The sequence below is a fragment of the Triticum dicoccoides genome, chromosome 2B, assembly GCF_002162155.2.
Source record: "Triticum dicoccoides isolate Atlit2015 ecotype Zavitan chromosome 2B, WEW_v2.0, whole genome shotgun sequence".
Lineage (NCBI taxonomy): Eukaryota > Viridiplantae > Streptophyta > Magnoliopsida > Poales > Poaceae > Triticum > Triticum dicoccoides.
Window position 1 is genome coordinate 489,949,653 of NC_041383.1, and position 21,498 is coordinate 489,971,150.

A 21,498-nucleotide genomic window follows, 5' to 3' on the forward strand; every position below is an offset into this window, starting at 1 on the left:
AATCTGCATCCGCTCCTGGACTACCTCCCAAGCTCCACGTCGACGCTGGAGCAAACGTCGTCGTAACGACGAAGCTCGAGGACACGGGTCCACCACGAGGATGCCGCCGCCGTCACGCCATCCTTGCTTGAACAGACTGATTTCCAGATCCATCCCCAACCATAGGACCGATGGCCTCGTCAGGAAAGGATCCGAAGAATATTTATTCAGCGTCGTCATCGTCGTCGCCGAAGCAAAGACGATGAACAACCTAAAAAACTAGACTATGGATGAATAAAAACGATCCACACACGTGGATCCGGCGACCCCCCTCACCACCGACGACCGAAGTCGCCGGCGGAGGGGAGCCGCCGGAGAACGGCGTTGGAAGATCGGCCCCTGGCAGCGGCTAGGGTTGCAGCCGCCAGGTACGAGAGGACACGTATTGGTAATCAGCAACGCAAGGGCTTGGAAACAGCCGCAGCGACCAACTCAACTACAGTTTGTGTGTGGTTTCCTGATGCCTCCAAAACAGCATGCTTGCGTATTGCACCTGCTCCTACACGCACGGTGTGTTGTGTTTTCGGGAAAGAACCCAACAACTGTTGGCTTTTCTTCTTCTTTCTTTAAAGAAAAAAAAAAGAAACATGCTTGACTCTGTGCATGTAGTGACATGATCATATGTGTCCCACAGCCGCGCCAAATGCAGAAAAGGTCAACAATCAGAGAAGGAAACATCAACAATCAGCTAGCGAATCACTTCCCTGTTCCCTGCAAGAAGAACTTCCCCTTTTTACGATAAAAAATGATTGATCGCACTTGCACGTCAGCAGCACCTGAACCTGAGAGAGCAAGACTCGCATACACCGGACTACATACAGGTTCATGACATCTGCATTCTGCAAAGGCAAAGCGTAACAGCAGGCAATCTTCATAACATTGTAAAACATGGGTCAGTCAGTTAGTTCTGCAGATAAATATTTCACACAGAGTAGAAGCTGATGATAAGAGTACTTTTAACACATATAATCATTCAGGCTGCTGGTGCTGCTGGGCACAGTCTGGCAAAAAAACAACCCTGATAGAGGCCACACGATTTAGCAAACACGCCACAATTCTTGGCACAAACGACATCAGACCAGATGGTGTTCTTGTAACTAGATAAAGAGACATGAAATTATGTGGCTAGCACATGGTACAGGGCGGGAGCTTATCATAACTAGTTACTAATTATACTCCTAGAGATCTCACTTTGATAAACGATTGCCAATAAATTACTGCCTAGACATATAGTTCCTGCTTGCATTCAATATAAGCTAAGTTGTTGCAATGTAACCCTAACACATACCAATAGAAACTGTTTGAATCACCAATGCCTGAACCTGTTATTCAGTCTCTCATTACTGGCTCTCTTCTTCATTGTCATCGTCCTCTTCCTCCTCCTCCTCATCGCTCTGCTCACCGTCGCTGGCAGCTGCAGAGTCTGCCATATTGTTCTCATGGTACTGATAATGCGGGCGGAGGGCAGGGCGGTGATGGTGTCTGCTACCGTCGCTGGCACGGTACCGGTCATGGTGATTGCTGCTCGTCCGGGCATCAGGAAACGGTGCCATTCTTCTCGATGTGGAATCTGGTACGGACGCCATCCTCCTAGATGAGCCACCAACAGTGGCGGCACCTACCTGGGAGTGGGAGGCAGCCGCAGCGGGAGAGATGTGGCTCTTGCCCTGTGAGAGCTCCTTCTGCGTATTGAGGAAGAACTGCACGCGTTGCGACTCAAGCTCCCGTGCGAAGTCCAGACGCTGGCGCTCCATCTCGGCGGCCTGCTCCAGCTTCGCTGTCTCCACGCGCTCGTAGGCCTCACCAAGGCGCCGTATCGCCTGCGCTAGCTCTCGCATGCCCTGAGAACGGTCACCGCCGCTGAAGCCATCCACGCGCCCCTCGTCCGTCCTCCTCCTCTTGCCATTCGCCGCCGGAAGCGCAGGCTCCGGCGGGAACCCGTCGGACGACTCAGACGAAGCCGACAGCTCCGGAGACGGTGCCCTCCGCTTGACGGGCGCCGAGGCCGGCATCAGCGGCGTGCGGCTGCGCTGGGGGAAGCCCGCGCGCAGCGCTGTGGGCACCGCGTTCCGTCCATTAGGGTGGGCGGCCGGCTTCTGGTTGTAGGTGGGCGCGAGGAGCACGTCGAGGCGGTCGTAGAACTGCCACGACGAGACCGGCTTGGCCCTCTCGATCTTGTACTTCTTCTTGAGCGTGTCGATGCGGTTCTTGCACTGCACGTCGGACTTGGGGGCCTTGGAGTAGTTGTCCCGGGAGGAGACGGCTTCGGCGACCTCCTGCCACTGGGGGTGGCGGAGGCTGCCGCGGCCGAGCGCGACGAAGCGCTCCCCCCAGGCGTCGATGAGCGCGGAGGTGGCGCCCTCGCTCCAGGCATCCTCCCTGCCCCCGCCCCCGCCGCCGCCGCCGCCGCTGCCGCCGTGGCTGGGGTAGGACCCGTGCTTCTGGATCGGGAGCGCGAGCGTCAGGGGCCCGCCGGGCGGCGCGGAGGCGACGGTGACGGGATCGGCGACGGGGAGCGCGGAGGCGACGGGGAGCGGCGAGGAGGAGGCCGGCGAGAGGGAGGGCGACGGGGAGTTGTCGTCGTCGTCCATGGCGGCGGATCGGGGAGGGATTGGGGATCTAGGTTGGAACCGATCTGGGGTTGTAGGTCAGGGGTCGGTGGTGGTGCGGCGGTGCCGGCGGTGTGGGGCTGTCGTGCTTTGAGGAGGTCCGTCCGGTTGGGACTCGGCGCGGCGGGTTGACTTGGGCCAGGCCGGGGGCGATGGGCTCAGGCTGGCGCCGGGGTGGGTTAGGTCGGGTCGGAGAAAACGGCCGGCGGTGGGGGGTATTTTGGGCTTCCTGCAGCCTGACGCGTCGGCCGGCAGGCAGGAAGACCGGTCGCCACGTTCCACTTCCACCCATTGTTCCTCGGAGTCGGAAGAGTCTCCTGTCCTGTCCAGCCGGAAAACAAGCCAACACCACTTTTGATGCACTAGCAGGGTGTAGGAGCGTGAGGCGACGACGAGTTCTCGTCGTCGTCTTTTCGATTGCTCGCTCCGGTTTAAAGGTCCTGTCTTATTTTTTATTTTATCTTTCATTTTACTAGTCTAAGTAGTCTTATTTCTATTGCTCTTTATCATATGTTTAGATATTGAGATGCATTAAATCGTTGCATACAAGAATTAAGAGAAAATGCATCAATGCATCTAAAAGTCCTTGGTCATTTAGTGATCACGTATGCATGCGCTGTAATTAATGCATCGGTAAACATGATTTTATTATAAAATAGCGAGCTCCACACACTTTGTTACAGAATTAGGAAGGTGTTGGTTAAACCGGTCATAATGAAAGTATCATGCATGTCAATTAGATATTTTTTTATCATAATTTAATGGAAAAAGAGAAGATTGAGTATCATAATATGACCATGCATGACAATAAATGAGATCACTATGATAATACACACTGTAAAGGTGGTATCATACACTAGTATCATGTGCATAATAGTAGTACACGACACTTCCTATTGCTAGCAGTCTTAGAGAATCTACAACTAGAGTGATCAAATATGATCTCCTAGATGTCCGCGGACGCATCCGGGTGGCTTGCCCCTTAAATGTTTGTCTTTGCAATCATAACTCTTACTTTTGAAATACCGATTCATGCAAATATGTACATGTCGATCGTTTGGTGATACAAATACACACACCAATAAATATTACACACAATAAAATTTATCAGTACATAAAAATACATAGTTCAAATATAAAATTTATTTGGCGTGCATAATTCAAACCTAAAATTCATTGATTTTCAGTGTGGGTTCATATATGCTTCATAAGATTATTATTGATCTCGAAGTTGTCGATCTCTAAAAAGTTCACGACATACTTCACATCTTGTTTCGGGAGGCGGACATGTACCCCGGGCCTCTCAAAATCATGTATGTGGACTGCCCCTCTGTTCTCATCCATTACAATCATATTGTGTAAGATTACACAACATGTCATCAACTACCATATGTCTATGGTTCCTATATCATTGTAGATCCACGAACAATACTCCGAATACACTCTACACATCATTTATTGCACCTTCTTGCATTTCTGCAAAGAGACATTGTCTTCTACCTCGAGGATCGGATATAGTCTCACAATCGCTGCCCACCGAGCATAAATACCATCAGAAAGGTAGTACCCCATTTTATAGTTGGGCTCGTTTGACGGTGTACTTGCATGCTCAAGCATCCCCATCACAAAGTTCTTGAACAACGGAGGTCTTTGGAGCACACTGATATCATATTGAGAACTAGTCATGCCAAAAAAAGCATGTTAAATCCACATGTCCTTTGATTCCACTACTTGATGGTGGCCTCTTTGGTGTGATCTTGGTACTACTGTCTAAGTAAACCTTTATTTATGGTGTTGTCCTACGGTGCCCTCCGTCTCACGCAAACGTGAGGGGTCCCCGCTGTAGGGTGTTGCAATACGTTCATAATTTGCTTATTGTCGGTTGCCAGAGTGACAGAAGCCTGAACACAGCTAAATTGGTTATTGCGTATGGGAGTAAAGAGGACTTAATACTTAATGCTATGGTTGGGTTTCACGACCTTAATGATCTTGGTAGTTGCGGATGCTTGCTAGAGTTCCAATCATAAGTGCATATGATCCAACTAGAGAAAGTATATTAGCTCATGCCTCTTCCTCATATAAAATTGCATGAATGATTACCGGTCTAGTTATCAATTGCCTAGGGACAAATGACTTTCTTGTTGACAAAAGCTATCTAGTTTATTCATAGTTTTATTCATAGTTTTATTCTCACAAAGTACATGTAGTTTTATTCTTGCAAAATAGTTTCATACTTGTTTTAGGTAAAGCAAACATTAAGTGTGCGTAGAGTTGTATCGGTGGTCGATAGAACTTGAGGGAAATTTGTTTTATCTTTAGCTCCTCGTTGGGTTTGACACTCTTATTTATCAAAGAAGGCTACAAACGATCCCCTATACTTGTGGGTTATCAAGACCTTTTCTGGAGCCGTTCCGGGGAGCAATAGTGTGAGGTGAATATTCTTGTGTGTGCTTGTTCTCTTTATCACTAAGTAGTCTTTATTTTCTGTTCTAAGTTGTTCTCTATCTTTAGTTATGGATATGAAACACGAAACACCAAAAAAAAAGTTGTACTTGCTACTCATGGAGATGGGGAACCTCAAAACCCTCGATGCTCGTTATGTGAAAATATTAAACACTACTTTGATAAACCTTAGAAAACCCCATTCAACTTGATAATGGGAGTAACATTGGATCAACGTGAATACTTTAGAGATTATCGCTTGACTCAAAAAGGAAAGCTTTTATGGGATCAAATTGAAATGTTGCAATGGTATGCTTGGAATTTATGCTTCAGATATGATTATACTTGTTGCTCTAGGATGAAGGCTCGACACCTTCCCTTTTCATGTGAATTTAGTGATAATGAAACATTGGCTTCTTATGCTAACGGTAGATATGATTACTATGATGTGGAACAAATAGAAGAATTTGTTGCTTTTAAGGGTGCTTATGAAATTGAATCTCTATTTGAAAAGTATGAAGATTATGATGATTCTATTTATAGACATGAAAATTTTGCCATCCTTATATATTGCTATGATAATTATAAATACAATGTCGATACTGATGCGTTTGTTGAGAAAGTCTCCGCTATCTAAGAAGAGACTAATATTTTGCAGGAAACTATATATGGAAGAAGAAACTGATGAAACCGTGAGCTCATTGGATGAAAAAGATGATGTGGAGAGTGAAGAACAAAAGGAGGAAGAGCGGATTAGCTACCCATGCTCACCTTTTAATGAGAGTAACTCTTCAACTCATACATTGTTTAATGTCCCGTCGTTCTTACCGAAGGATGATTGCTATGATAATTGCTATGATCCCGTTGATTCATTTGAAATATCCCTTTTTAATGAACTTGATGATTACTAAGCTTGTGGCCAAGATGACAATTTGAATTATGCTTATGGAGATGAACTTGCTATAGTTTCTTATGTTAAAAATGAAATTGTTTCTATCACACCCACACATGATAGTCCTATTATCTTTTTGAATTCTCCCAACTACACTATATCGGAGAAGTCTGCTTTTATTAAGGATTACATTGATGGGTTGCCTTTTACCGTTGAACATGATGATTTTGATGAATATAATATGCATGTGTTTTCTGCACCTACTTGTAATTATTATGAGAGAGGAACTACATCTCCGCCTCTCTAGGTTTCTAACATTATAAAATTGCAAGAAACTTCTTATGCTATGTATTGGCCTTTACTTGATGTGCATGAATTGTTCTTGTATGACATGCCAATGCATGGGAAGAGAGTTAGACTTCGTTATTGCATGATATATGTTGCTTTGTGCTCACTACTAAATGCCAAATCAATGTTAATTAAAATTGACTTTGATATACCTTGGGATCCGGGTGGATTCATTACTTGGCACTTTATGCCTAGCTTAATGGCTTTAAAGTAATCGCTGCCAGGGAGACAACCCGGAAGTTTTAGAGAGTCAATTTATTCTGTTGAGTTCTTTTATAAAGTTTTAAAACAAAAAAATATAGAGGGGAACCTAAAAACTTTTTTTCAAAAGAGAAGTGATTTGAAGTTATGCATTGCAGAAGTGAGGGTTGACCTTGAACACTTGTGTTCATGCTCATGGAAACAATGTAGAATTTTTCATGAAGATTCTCAAAAAAAATAGTTACCCCTTGTATGAAGCATTGTATTATAAAAATAATGTGTCAAGATTTGCCTTTAGGACGATTAGATTGCTTGCTGGTATGTGTGGTGCAAAAACAGAAACTTTGGTTGTAGTGCGTGATTTTACGTTTTTTATTGGAACGCCAAAAGTTTCTGAAGCTTCTTGCACAGTATTGCTATACAAAAGTTTTATTTTGTCCTAATTTTTTGAGAATTTTTGGAATTACAGAAGTATGGTGAATGTTCATAATACTACATATTGTCCTATTTTTGATAGATTCTGTTTTTGATGCATTGTTTTGCTCATTTTGATGAAACTATTGATTGTATCAGTGGTATAAGCCAAGGAAAAGTTATATTACAGTAGCTACAATGCAAAATCAAAATGTGAATTGGTTTGTAATAGTACTTAAAGTAGTGATTTGCATTATTATACTAACAGATCTCAAGAGGTTTCTGTTGAGTTTTGTGTGGATGAAGTGATCAAAGATCGAGGAGGTCTCGATATGAGAAGAATGAGGAGAGGCAAGAGCTCAAGCTTGGGGATGCCCAAGGCACCCCAAGTAAATATTCAAAGAGACTCAAGTGTCTAAGCTTGGGGATGCCCCGAAAGGCATCCAATCTTTCTTCAACAAGTATCGGTATGTTTTCGTTTTCATTTCGTTCATGTGATATGTGTAAATCTTGGAGCGTCTTTTGTGTTTAGTTTTCATTTTTCTTTTATGCACCATGCTGGTATGATATAGTCCATGGTTGATTTATAGAATTCTCACTACACTTCACTTATATCTTTTGAGTATGGCTTTATAGAATGCTTCATGTGCTTCACTTATATCATTTGAAGTTTGGATTGCTTGTTTCTCTTCACATAGAAAACCGTTGTTTGAATAATGCTCTTTTGCTTCACTTATATTTATTAGAGCATGGTATTTTTTAGAAAGAATTAAACTTTCTTGCTTCACTTATATCAATTTATATAGTCAATAAGAATTGGTCAATTGCATGGTTAGTCATGAAATCCTACATAAAACTTATGGATCATTGAATATGATATGTTTGTTTCCTTGCAATAGTTTTGCGATATAGAGATGGTAATATGTTGGAAGTACTAGTAAATGGTTGTGGTTAGTAAGAATATTGTTGTTAAGGTTTGTGATTCCCAAAGCATACACGTATAGTCTCTCGTTATGCTATGAAGTTGGAGCATGATGTATTATTGATTGTCTTCCTTATGAGTGGCGGTCGGGGACGAGCGATGGTCTTTTCCCACCAATCTATCCCCGTAGGGGCATGCGTAGTAGTACTTTGCTTCGAGGGCTAATAAACTTTTGCAATAAGTATATGAGTTCTTTACGACTAATGTGAGTCCATGGAATATATGCACTCTTACCTTTCCGCAATTTGCTAGCCTATACGGTATCGTGCATTGCCCTTTCTCACCTCAAGATGTGGTGCAAACTTCGCCGATGCATCCAAACCCCGTAATATGATACACACACATATGCCTTATTATATATTCCTCAAAACAGCCACCATACCTACCTATTATGGCCTTTCCATAGCCATTCCGAGATATATTGCCATGCAAGTTCCACCACTTCGGTTTTGATGACTTGAGCATTCATTGTCATATTGCTTTGCACGATCGTAAGATAGCTAGCATGATATTTCCATGGCTTGTCCATTTTTTGATATCGTTGTTATGCTAGATTATTGCACATCCTGGTACACTACCAGAGGCACTCATATAGAGTCATATTTTGTGATAGGCATTGAGTTGTAATATTGAGTTATAGCTAAATATATGTGTGATGATCATCAATTTTCATTATTAGAACATTGCCCTAGTAAGGAATGGATGATGGAGACTATGATCCCCCACAAGTCGGGACGAGACTCCGGACCAAAGGAAAAAATGGAAGAGAAAAAAATGAAAGAAATAAGGAAGAGAAGGGGCATGCTAGTTCCACACTTGTGCTTCAAAGTAGCACCATGTTTTTCATACAGAGAGTCTCTTATGTTGTCACTTTCATATACTAGTGGGAATTTTTCATTGTAGAGTTAGATGCACACCCACTTAGTTTTCATATTGAGCTTTCATACACTTATAGCTCTTAGTGCATTCGTTACATGGCAGTCCCTACTCCTCACATTGATATCAATTGATGGGCATCTCCATAGCCCGTTGGTTAGCCGCGTCAATGTGAGACATTCTTACTTTTTGCCTTCTCTATATTTACCCCTATCATCATACTCTATTCCACCCATAGTGCTATATCCATGGCTTGTGCTCATGTATTGCATGAGAGTTGAAAAAGCTGAAGCGCATTAAGAAGTATGAACCAATTTCTCTGCTTGTCATCGGGGTTGTGCATGATAAATACTTTGTGTTAAGAAGACAGAGCATGGCAAGACTATATGATTTTGTAGGGACAACTCTTTTTAGCGTTGATATTTTGAAAGACATGATTGTTGTTTGGATGCCTGAGTATTGATGTCTTTATGTGAAATTATAGACTATTGCTTTGAATCACTCGTGTCTTAATATTCATGCCATGATTAGATATATGATCAAGATTATGCTAGGTAGCATTCCACATCAAAAATTATCCTTTTTATCATTTACCTACACGAGGACGAGCAGGAATTAAGCTTGGGGATACTGATACATCTCCGTCGTATCTATATTTTTTGATTGTTTCATGCCAATATTATACAACTTTCACACACTTTTGGCAACATTTTATATGATTTATTAGACTAACATATTGATCCAGTGCCCAGTGCCAGTTCTTGTTTTTTCGCATGTTTTTTGTTTCGCAAAATATCTATATCAAACAAAGTAAAATGAAATAAAATTTTATGGAGAATTATTTTGGAATATTTGTGATTTTGGGAGGCGGAATCAACGCTAAGGAGTCCCACAGCCCCCACAATACACCAGGGCGCGCCCTAGGGGCCAGGCGTGTGGTGGTGGGTTTTGCTCACCTTGTACGTTGGTTGGAGATCTACTTCGGGGCGCAAGGAAGCTTATATCCGGAAAAAAATCATGTTAAAATCTCAGTGCAATCGAAGTTATAGATCTCCGGGAATATAAGAAACGGTTTTTGGCCAGATCTGGGAAATGCGGAATAGAAGAGAACATAGAGGGAGATCCAATCTCAGAGGGGCTCCCGCCCCTCTGCCGCCATGGAGGCCATGGAACAGAGGGGGAACTCTCCTCCCATCTAGGGGGAGGCCAAGGAAGAAGAAGGAGGGGGCTCTCCCCCCCCCCCCTCTCCTGGTGGCGCCGAAGTGCCGCCAAGGCTAGGACCTGAAGGAAATATGCCCTAGAGGCAATAATAAAGTTGTTATTTATATTTCCTTATATCATGATAAATGTTTATTATTCATGCTAGAATTTTATTAATCGAAAACTTAGTACATGTGTGAATACATAGACAAAACATAGTGTCCCTAGTATGCCTCTACTAGACTAGCTCGTTAATCAAAGATGGTTATGTTTCCTAAGCATAGACATGTGTTGTCATTTGATGAACGGGATCACATCATTAGGAGAATGATGTGATGGACAAGACCCATCCGTTAGCTTAGCATTATGGTCGTTACAATTTCATTGCTACTGCTTTCTTCATGACTTACATGTTCCTCAGACTATGAGATTATGCAACTCCCGAATACCAGAGGAACACCTTGTGTGGTATCAAACGTCACAACGTAACTGGGTGATTATAAATATTCTCTACAGGTATCTCCAAGGTGTTTGTTGGGTTGGCGTAGATCGAGAATAGGATTTGTCACTCAATGTATTGGAGAGGTATCTCTGAGCCCTCTCGGTAATGGTCATCACTATAAGCCTTGCAAGCAATGTGACTAATGAGGTAGTTTCGGGATGAAGCATTACATAACGAGTAAAGAGACTTGCCGGTAACGAGATTGAACTAGGTATGATGATACCAATGATCGAATCTCGGGCAAGTAACATAGCGATGACAAAAAGAACAACGTATGTTCTTATGCGGTTTGACCGATAAAGATCTTCCTAGAATATGTAGGAGCCAATATGAGCATCCAGGTTCCGCTATTGGTTATTGATTGGAGATGTGTCTCGATCATGTCTACATAGTTCTCGAACTCGTAGGGTCCGCACGCTTAACGTTCGATGACGACTGTATTATGAGTTATGTGTTTTTGATGATCGAAGTTTGTTTGGAGTCCCGGATGAGATCACGGACATGACGAGGAGTCTCAAAATGGTCGAGACATAAAGATTGATTCATTGGAAGGCTATGTTTGGACACCGGAAAGGTTTCGGAAGAGTTTGGGCATTTTTCGGAGTACGGGGAGGTTACCGGAACCCCCCGGGGGATTAATGGGCCTTATGGGCTTTAGCGGAAAAGGAGAGGAGGGACGCAGGGTGGCCGCACGCCCCCCTTGGCTGGTATAAATTGGACAAGGAGGGGGCGGCTGAGGGAGTCCTGGATTAGGGGGTCCTCGGACAGCCGGACTATGTACTTTGGCCGGACTGTTGGACTATGAAGATACAAGACTGAAGACTTCGTCCCGTGTCCGGGTGGGACTCTCCTTTGCATGGAAGGCAAGCTTGGCAATCCAGATATGCAGATCTCCTTCTCAGTAACTGACTCTGTGTAACCCTATCCCCCTCCGGTGTCTATATAAACCAGAGGGTTTAGTCCGTAGGACATCAACAATCATAATCATAGGCTAACTTCTCGGGTTTAGCCTCTACGATCTCGTGGTAGATCAACTCTTGTAATACTCATATCACTAAGATCAATCAAGCAGGAAGTGGGGTATTACCTCCATCGAGAGGGCCCGAACCTGGGTAAACATTGTGTCCCCCGCCTCCTGTTACCACTAGCCTTAGACGCACAGTTCGGGACCCCCTACCCGAGATTCGTCGGTTTTGACACCGACATTGGTGCTTTCACTGAGAGGTCCACTGTGCCATCACGATAAGGCTTGATGGCTCCTTCAATCATCTGCAACGATGCAATCCAGGGTGAGGTTTTTTTCCCGGACAGATCTTCGTATTCGGCAGCTTCGTACTGCGGCCCAACTCGCTTGCCATCTGGAGCAGATCAATAGCTACGCCCCTGGCCATCAGGTCAGGTTTGGAAGCTTGAACTACATTGCCGACATCCAGGGAGACTTAATCTTCAACAGATTCGAGCCCATGACAGGTCCGCCGTACAGTCACAATGAGCATGACTAAGATCTGCCATCGGACGGTGTTCAGGAGAACACATCTGCAGCTGCTCCGGCCTTAGATTCGGAGCAGAACGTGCCATTCGAGACGGGTGGATAGACCCCGCCATGGAGGCCGCACACTCATCGGTGTTAAAGCCGAACACAGACTTCACCTCCAAAGATATCTGGGTCATCGGACCCTCGGACTCGTCTCCGGTCATAGGCTCCGAACCACGTGCATCCGTGCCTATCGACTCCGATTGGGCAACGATCATGGAGTTTACCTCTATTGATATCTTTCAGCACTCACCCTTGGGTGATGTGCTAAATTTACTGAAATCTCTCTCTCTGTCAGGAGACTCTTGGCCGAACTATGTCCGGCTTGAGTGGGAAGCGGACGACGAAGAAATTCGTTCCCCACCCACCACCCACTTAATAGCCACTGTCGACGACTTAACTGACATGCTTGATTTCGACTCCGAAGACATTGACGGTATGGACGGCGATGCCGGAGAGGAACAGGAACCACCTCCCTTAGGGAGCTGGACAGCCACCTCATCATACGATATATATACATGGTGGACACACCCAAAGAAAACAACAGCGAGGGACTGGAGGATGCAACAGAGGGTAACCCTCTAGAGAAGCAACCAAAGTGATGACGTCGGCGCTGCTCTAAATCCCGCCACAGTAGAAACAACGATAACAGCGCAAGAAGAAATAATACCCCGGTCGACTCCAAAGGAAACGACGACCCCATGGACCCAGCGACGGAGCAGGAGGAGCCAGGTGAAGGTAAACATAGTCCGGGGCTGCTGTCCGATCATAGTGACGGCGGAGATAAAACTCATAAACCTCTCTCCAGAGAGGAGAACAGTCCGGGCAACGATGCACTCATCATCCCGGAAAAACACTTGGAACAAGAGAACCTCCATAGAAGGCTTATTGCCACCGCGAGGAGCTTGAAGAAGCAGAAGCAAAGGCTTAACGCCGCGCAGGATACGCTCAACCGCAGATGGAACAAAGTGCTCGACACTGAAGAAAAATACGATGGCGATCGCCACACAAGGAGCTACCCAAAGCGCAAGCTGCTGCCCGAATTCGACGACGAGGCTATAGAGCTCATTCAGCCAAAAAATAAAATGGCCGATCAACCAGACTGTCCACCCCATGGCCGCGATAGGGCAGCTAATGACACCGCACATAAGTCAACGCATGATTTACGTGAGCACCTGGACAAAAAAACCGGTATGGCCAGGTCCATTTATGGGTCTAGGAAGCATGCTCTGGCACAGGATCATGGCCGCCCAAACGACTATACTAACCGAATAACAACTCGAAATCAAATCCGAACACTACAACCGTCAGAAGAATGCCATGACACATCCAGATACAGGGGTGCCGCACACCCCTGTGCTTCACCGATTAGGTGCTGGATCATGAATTTCCAGAGGGATTCAAACCCGTGAACATAGAGGCATACGACGGAACGACAGATCCTGGGGTCTGGATTGAGGACTTTATCCTTCACATCCACATGGCTCGCGGAGATGATCTCCATGCCATCAAATACCTGCCCCTCAAGTTGAAAGGACCAGCTCGGCACTGGTTGAAAAGCCTCCCCGAAAACTCAATTGGAAGTTGGGAAGAACTTGAGGATGCTTTTAGGGCTAATTTTCAAGGGACCTATGTCCGACCTCCGGATGCAGACGATTTAAGTCACATTATTCAACAACCCGGAGAGTCAGCCCGAAAGCTTTGGAACAAATTTCTCACTAAGAAGAATCAAATCGTCGACTGCCTGGATGCCGAAGCCTTAGTGGCTTTCAAGCATAGTGTCCGAGACGAATGGCTCACCAGACACCTCGGCCAGGAAAAGCCGAGGACAATGGCAGCCCTAACAAGCCTTATGACCCGCTTCTGCACGAGCGAGGACAGTTGGTTGGCCCATAGTGGCACCAGCGACCCAGGCACATCCGTAGTCAGGGATGGCAATGGGAAACCGTGACGCAATAAAAACAAGCGTCAAAACAATGAAGACAACCCAGACAACACGGCGGTCAACGCCGGATTTAGGGGCTCTCGACCCGGTCAACGAAAAAAGCCATTTAAAGGCAGCAGAGATGGACCGTCCAACCTAAACAAGATTCTAGACAAATTATGTCAGATTCATGGCACCCCCAAAAACCTGCAAATCACACCAACAGAGAGTGCTGGGTCTTCAAGCAGGCTGGCAAACTAAACGTCGAACACAAGGGGAGGGAGACGCCAAGTGAAGACGAGGATGAGCCTCGCCAGCCGAACACTGGGGGACAGAAAAAATTCCCACCAGAGGTCAAAACAGTGAGCATGATTTATGCAACTCACATACCAAAGAGGAGGCGCAAACGTGCACTCCGAGGCATATACGCTGTAGAGCCCGTCGCCCCCAAGTTCAACCCTTGGTCGGCCTGCCCGATCACTTTTGATCGCAGGGATCATCCGACTAGTATCCGGCATGGAGGATCGGCTGCCTTGGTGCTCGACCCAATAATTGACTGATACCATCTCACCCGAGTCCTTATGGACGGCGGCAGTAGTCTCAATCTGATATATCAGGACACTGTCTGCAAAATGGGGATAGACCCGCCAAGAATCAGCCAAAGTAGTAGCACCTTTAAAGGAGTAATACCAGGCGTAGAGGCCCGCTGCACGGGCTCTCTAGTACTAGAGGTTGTATTCGGTTCTCCCGACAACTTCCAAAGTGAAGAATTAATCTTCGACATCTCTCCATTCCAAAGTGGCTATCACGCACTACTCAAAAGAACGGCCTTCGCTCGTTTCAATGTAGTACCGCATTACGCTTATCTTAAACTTAAGATGCCCGGTCCACGTGGCGTTATCATAGTTAGCGGAAATGCAGAGCGTTCCTTGCGTGCAGAAGAATATGTGGCGGCTCTAGCAGCCGAACACTGAACGGCCTCTCCAACCAGAATAAATGACCGGTCGTCAAGACCGCGGACACGGTTAGCTGAGTCCGGCGCACCACTAGTTGTAGCAGCCCAGATAAACCTGAGCTTGGGTCGATGGATATACCCCCATAGGTGGTGCTAGGGGCTGCCCGCATGTAAAAAAGGCCCATAGTTCATCTTTACCCTATTAATACAATAACATATTGCATTTTTTATGGTTCATTAAGAATAACCAATGTTTTCGCACGAAGTCTTTCACCTGGGTTTTTCTTTTCTACAGATGATCATCGTGCTACACCCTTCCAGGATACGGCACAACGGAGACAAAGGCGCAGACGTGCAATAGGGCCCCACTCAAAGGTTTCTTTTTAGATTAAGACCGTGTGTAAACCTTTTTTAACGTCTCTTGTTGCTTCACACCATCCGGGCACTTAATACAACCCAGAGGGATACTAGCGTTATTGGCATTTCGTCATGCCAGATTAATGCATGTACCTGGAAACTCAGGGCTCATTATCGAGGGCGTTACTTAGCCCAGTATATGTTGTAAAGTCCAAATACCTTAGGGAGTGTTCGGCGTCGCGAGTTTGGCCTTATATGCATCAGCTCCGAATCATGCCTTTAGTCAATAGTTGGGTTTGCCCAGCTCTCGTGTTTTGCTACCTTATGTTCCACTCTATCGGCTAAGGCGGCACCGGGAGAACTACTGCGATTGTGCCCTGGTTCATCTGGATAAGCACCTCAGTAGAGAAAGCCGAAAACTGACTATCATGATAAAGCGAGAGACTGGTCAACCACTCGATGACTCAGCGGAATCATTACCATTCCTCCGCATTAACGAAGGACCGGTTTCCCGGTCATGTACGTACGCGCATCGTACTCGGATGAACGCGGAAGTACCAGGGGCTATATAGTAGCCCCACCGTCAAACTCCTATGGCTAAGTGAAAGTATTAAAGCTATATAGTCCGATTGCCTTGTTCGCGGCGCTATCACCTCCTTAATGGACCAAGACGTTGGATCAAGTGTGATTACATGCTTTACCGAACACCCCCGCATTATATGTGTGGAGGCTGAAGTCGACGACTGCAAACTTTCAGGTTATATACATACATACATACATAAACGGCCGCACAGGAGGCACTATAATACTTTCGGGCAAAAGTATAAACACGGCCTTTATAATCAAAATAGCATTGTTTTTACAATTCAGATACATGTCACTCGAACATGGTACTCTTCGAGCACTGAGCCTCTATTAAATGGGCGCCTTCTAGGACTTCTTCAAAATAGTGCTCGGCCGGGTCCTAGCCTCCGGCCGGACCCCGGGTTGCAATAGCGATGGCCTCCATACCTACCCAATATGTTTTAACATGGGAAAGAGCCATCCGCGCACCCTCTATGCACGCTGACCTCTTTACAGCGTCGATATGCGGCACAACACGAAGGAATCGTTGCACTAAACCAAAATAACTGTTCAGCCTTCATCCCTTCGGCCAGAGATGATCCACGACAGACCTCATGGCAAGCCCGGACAACCTATGGAGCTCGGTCCACTCGGCCATTTGTTCATTTAACAGCAGCGGACGCTTTGGAGTACTGAACTGCGACCAGAACAACCTTTCCACCTCATGATCTTTCTGATCTTTGAAATATTCAGTCGCATCAGCAGCACTCTTTGCCAAGTCCAAGTATACGTCTGCATCACTCCATAATTGATCCAGAGGGGCATACTCCGGATCTCCGAACTTCGTCCACAATAAAAAGGGCTTCCCAGCCGTGATATCTCCGGCTTGACGAAGCTCCTCCCTTGCTGCTCTGATTCCAGAGCGAGTTTTCTTGGCTGCTTCCAAGGCCTTCTTTAGGTCAGCCGCTTTCGCTTGGCTTTCCTTTTCCAGGAGCTCATATCGGCCGGTGGCATCTTTCAGCTCAATAGCCATCTTGGCTATTTTATCTTCGCTCTGGCGATGAGCAGCCTATTCGGCTTTTAACTCTTCGGCCGCCTTTAGGGCGGCCGCATCACTTATCCTGGCTTGTTCCTTGGCTCCGGCAAGTTCTGCCCGAAGGGTCTCCACGGCGGCAGCTCCATCTGCAGTCACAACATATTATAGATACTAGCATCATGATCCTCTTAATATTTGCTGACCACCCGAAAATACATACCCTGTGCCTCGTCAAGCTTCTTGTTCACAAGCACGATGTCGGCATCCGCCACGTCAAGCTGTCGCCTCAGTTAGGCAAAATCAGCAGTCTGGTCAGCCGCCGGACCCTCAGCCGCCTGCACATGAAAGCAGCGCGATCATTACCTGGGACTATGATCCTCTATTTGCCGCCTCTGGACGGCAACCAGAGTCTCAGGGGCTACTATCTACATAGAGCACACATAGCGTGTACGGTACCGTCAAAAATACATATTACTTTGCGTACCTCAAAGCCTCTTAGCAGACTTGTAAAAGCTTCATTCAACCCACTTTTGGCGGATGAAATCCTCTCAACCACCGTACCCATTAAGGTACGATGCGCCTCTGAGATAGTCGCTTGCTCTAGAAGACCCATCAATGTGTCTGGTTGTGCACCGGACAATCCCGGACTCTTTCTGTTGCTCTCCTTAGGAGCCGAATACTCCGGACTTCGGGCGGCCGACGAATTACCTTCTGGACTTTGTGGATCAAGAGAAATCCTCCGTGACGACACCTCGGGGTCGTCCGCCCCATGAGGCGGGGAGGCAGGAGGAGGTGTTTCGCTCTCCATCATCTCCGGAAGAAGATCCCTCGAAGACGAACTCTGTCGAGAAGGGCTACGAGCCGGACTACAAGATATATGTCTCAGTCATTATTCTCAAAGATAAAGCAGGATATATTTACCAAAGCACTTTTGCTCACTTACAGCTCGGTTGAGGGCTGGCCCCCTTGAGGGCACTGTGCGGTAAGGATGCCCTCTGGGGCAGGGCCCCCTGGTGAAGGTTTCTTCCCTTGTTTGGAAACCTCCATTTCCAAGTCTTCAGAGGTGGCCCTCTTCTTCCCGTGGGGAGAAGGGATTCTGGATTCACCTCCCCGATTATCCTCCTTCGTGGAGACACTAATTCCCCCGGTTTGGATGTGTAATGTATGAAGCCCGCTTTCGGCTTCTCTATTCCTCCCTTCATCTTCTCCTGATGGCACTTGATAGGGTGCGCACTCAAGCATCCTGGTTAGTACAGGATCCGGCGAGCCTTCGGGAAGGGGGGCCGAACACCTGATCCTCTCCGCCTTTCTTATCCAGTCCTGGCCAAGAGCAATTTTTTAGAATGATGTTGTAACAAATATAAAGACGGCAGGTTTGGTCGTGGAATTACTTACTTGGGTATCCAGACGGTTGCAGTTGAGACCCGCATCCTCGATGGTGTCCGGACACTTTATTCTTGATCCGAAGAACAATCCATACATCCCTTCGAGCGTCACGCCGAAGAATTGTTGAATAGTTCGCGGTCCTTCCGGGTTGAACTCCCACATACGGAGAGATCAATGTTGGCATGGCAGGACCCGACGAACTTGCATTACTTGCATTACCTTGACAAGACTGACATCCCTCTTGAGGAGATCTCATATGCGGCTTTGCAATGTTAGCACGTCATTAACTAGCACCCAGTCCAGTCCCTTGTTGACCCATGACGCCAGTTGGGGTGGAGGGCCCGAACGGAAGGCGGGGGCGGCCGCCCGCTTTGTACCTAGGGGAGCTGTGATGTAAAACCACTCCTGTTGCCATAAGTCGGACACCTCTGAGAAGGAACCCTCTGGACATAGGGCGTTGGCGCCTTTGCTTATTATAGCGCCTCCACACTCCGCGTGTTGCCCGTCGATCATCTTCGGCTTCACATTGAATGTCTTGAGCCATAAGCCGAAGTGTGGGGTGATGCGGAGGAAGGCCTCACACACGACGATAAACGGCGAGATGTGAAGGATGGAATCTGGAGCTAGATCATGGAAATCTAGCCCGTAATAGAACATGATCCCTCTAGCAAAGGGATCAAGACTAAAGCCTAGCCCTCAGAGGAAGTGGGAAACAAATACGACACTCTTGTTGGGTTCGGGCATGGGGATGACCTGCCCTTGAGAAGGCAGCCTGTGCGGGATTTCGGCGGTCAGATACCCGACCTCCCTGAGCTGCTTGATGTCCTCCTCTGTAACAGAGGAAGGCACCCACCAGCCTTGAAGGTTGGATCCGGACATGGTTGAAGGTCCGAAGCACTTAGCCTAAAGCCTTGGGTGTTGGAACTCGAGGTGGGGGAAGGGGAGAATCGAGCGTGGGAAGAAAAGGACAGGCCTTGGCCCCTTTATAAAGAGGGTGAATATCAAGTGTCGTCCGCGTGGCCGTTTGGAACTTGCCTAAAATCAGGAGTCATACTAACAAGCACGGTTGGGTTACCCACACCCGTATTGATGAGAATCCCGTGATAAGGGGAACAAGATCTCTGCTTCGACAAGACGTGCCAATAAAACCGCCTCGCAACACGTGCAGCGTCAGGCTGGGAAAAACGGTTCATACAAACCGGGCCGCGGCGTGACGTCACGTTATGATGGTATGTGGAATTTGTTTTGCAGAGCCGGACATGATCCTTGTGTTCAAAATCTTCCATGGAGTATTCGAAGAAGGAACCCGCCTTGCAATGCCGAAGACAATCTGCGCGCTGGACTCATCGTCATTGAAGCCTGGTTCGGGGGCCACTGAGGGAGTCCTGGATTAGGGGGTCCTCGGACAGCCGGACTATATACTTTGGCCGGACTGTTGGACTATGAAGTACAAGATTGAAGACTTTGTCCTGTGTCCGGGTGGGACTCTCCTTTGCGTGGAAGGCAAGCTTGGCAATCCGGATATGAAGATCTCCTTCTCCGTAACTGACTCTGTGTAACCCTAGCCCCCTCCGGTGTCTATATAAACCGGAGGGTTTGGTCCATAGGACATCAACAATCATAATCATAGGCTAGCTTCTAGGGTTTAGCCTCTATGATCTCATGGTAGATCAACTCTTGTAATACTCATATCATCAAGATCAATCAAGCAGGAAGTAGGGTATTACCTCCATCGAGAGGGCCCGAACCTGGGTAAACATTGTGTCCCCTGCCTCATGTTACCATTAGCCTTATACGCATAGTTCGGGACCCCCTACCTGAGATCTGCCGATTTTGACACCGTCAGCAGCGCCCCCCATCTTTCCTTCTCCCTCTCCACCTCTTTCCCTTTCTCCCTCTCTTGGAAAAGGAAGGGGACTCCAACTAGGATTGGGAATCCTAGTTGGACTCCCCTATAGCCGTGCCCCTCCTAGGTCGGCCTCCTCCTCCTCCCTCCTTTATATACGGGGACAAGGGGGCACCCCAAAACACAACAGTTGTTCTCTTAGCCGTGTGCGGTGCGCCCTCCACAATTTAACACCTCGATCATATCGTCGTAGTGCTTAGGCGAAGCCCAACAACACTGTCACCACGCCGTCGTGCTAACGGAACTCTCCCTCGTCCTCAACTAGATCAAGAGATCGAGGGACGTCATCGTGCTGAACTTGTGCTGACCACGGAGGTGCCATACGTTCGGTACTTTGATCAGTTGAATCGTGAAGACGTTTGACTACATCAAGTGCATTACTAAACACTTCCGCTTTCGGTCTACGAGGGTACATGGACACACTCTCCCGTCTCGTAACTATGCATCTCCTAGATAGATCTTGCCTGATCGTAAGATTTTTTGAATTACTACATTTCCCAACAGTGGCTTTCGAGCCAGGTTTATGTGCAGATGTTTTATGCACGAGTAGAACACATAGAGTTGTGGGCGATAATAGTCATACTGCTTACCACCAACGTCTTACTTTGATTCGGCGGTATTATTGGATGAAGCGGCCCGGACTGGCATTACATGACCGCATTCATGAGACTGGTTCTAACGACGTGCTTTTGCACATAGGTGGCTGGCGGGTGTCTGTTTCTCCAAGTTTAGTTGAATTGAGTTTGACTATGGCCGGTCCTTGTTGAAGGTTAAAACAACACACTTGATGAATAATCATTGTGGTTTTGATGCGTAAGTAAGAACGGTTCTTGCTAGAAGCCCATACCAGCCACGTAAAACTTGCAACAACAAAGTAGAGGACGTCTAACTTGTTTTTGCAGGGCTTGTTGTGATGTGATATGGTCAAGACATGATGTGATATATATTGTTGTATGAGATGATCATGTTTTGTAACAGAGTTATCGGCAACTGGTGGGAGCCATATGGTTGTCGCTTTATTGTATGAAATGCAATCGCCATGTAATTGCTTTACTTTATCACTAAGCGGTAGCAATCGTTGTAGTAGCAATAGTTGGCGAGATGACAACGATGCTATGATGGAGATCAAGGTCTCAAGCTGGTGACGATGGAGATCATGACAATGCTTCGGTGATGGAGATCATGAGCACAAGATGATGATGGCCATATCATGTCACATATTTTGATTGCATGTGATGTTTATCTTTTATGCATATTATTTTGCTTAGTACGGCGGTAGCATTATAAGATGATCCCTTACTAAATTTCAAGGTATAAGTGTTCTCCCTGAG

The 21,498-nt window shown here is 46.6% G+C and overlaps 1 protein-coding gene across 1 annotated transcript; it reads right to left on the reverse strand.

The window, feature by feature from the left end:
* Positions 1–1,041: 1,041 nt before the first annotated feature.
* LOC119364399 (trihelix transcription factor ASIL2-like) lies at positions 1,042–2,985 on the reverse strand. The gene has a single exon (XM_037629877.1). The coding sequence runs from the start codon at positions 2,628–2,630 to the stop codon at positions 1,380–1,382; it is 1,251 nt and encodes a 416-aa protein (XP_037485774.1). The 5' UTR covers positions 2,631–2,985; the 3' UTR covers positions 1,042–1,379.
* Positions 2,986–21,498: the final 18,513 nt, after the last annotated feature.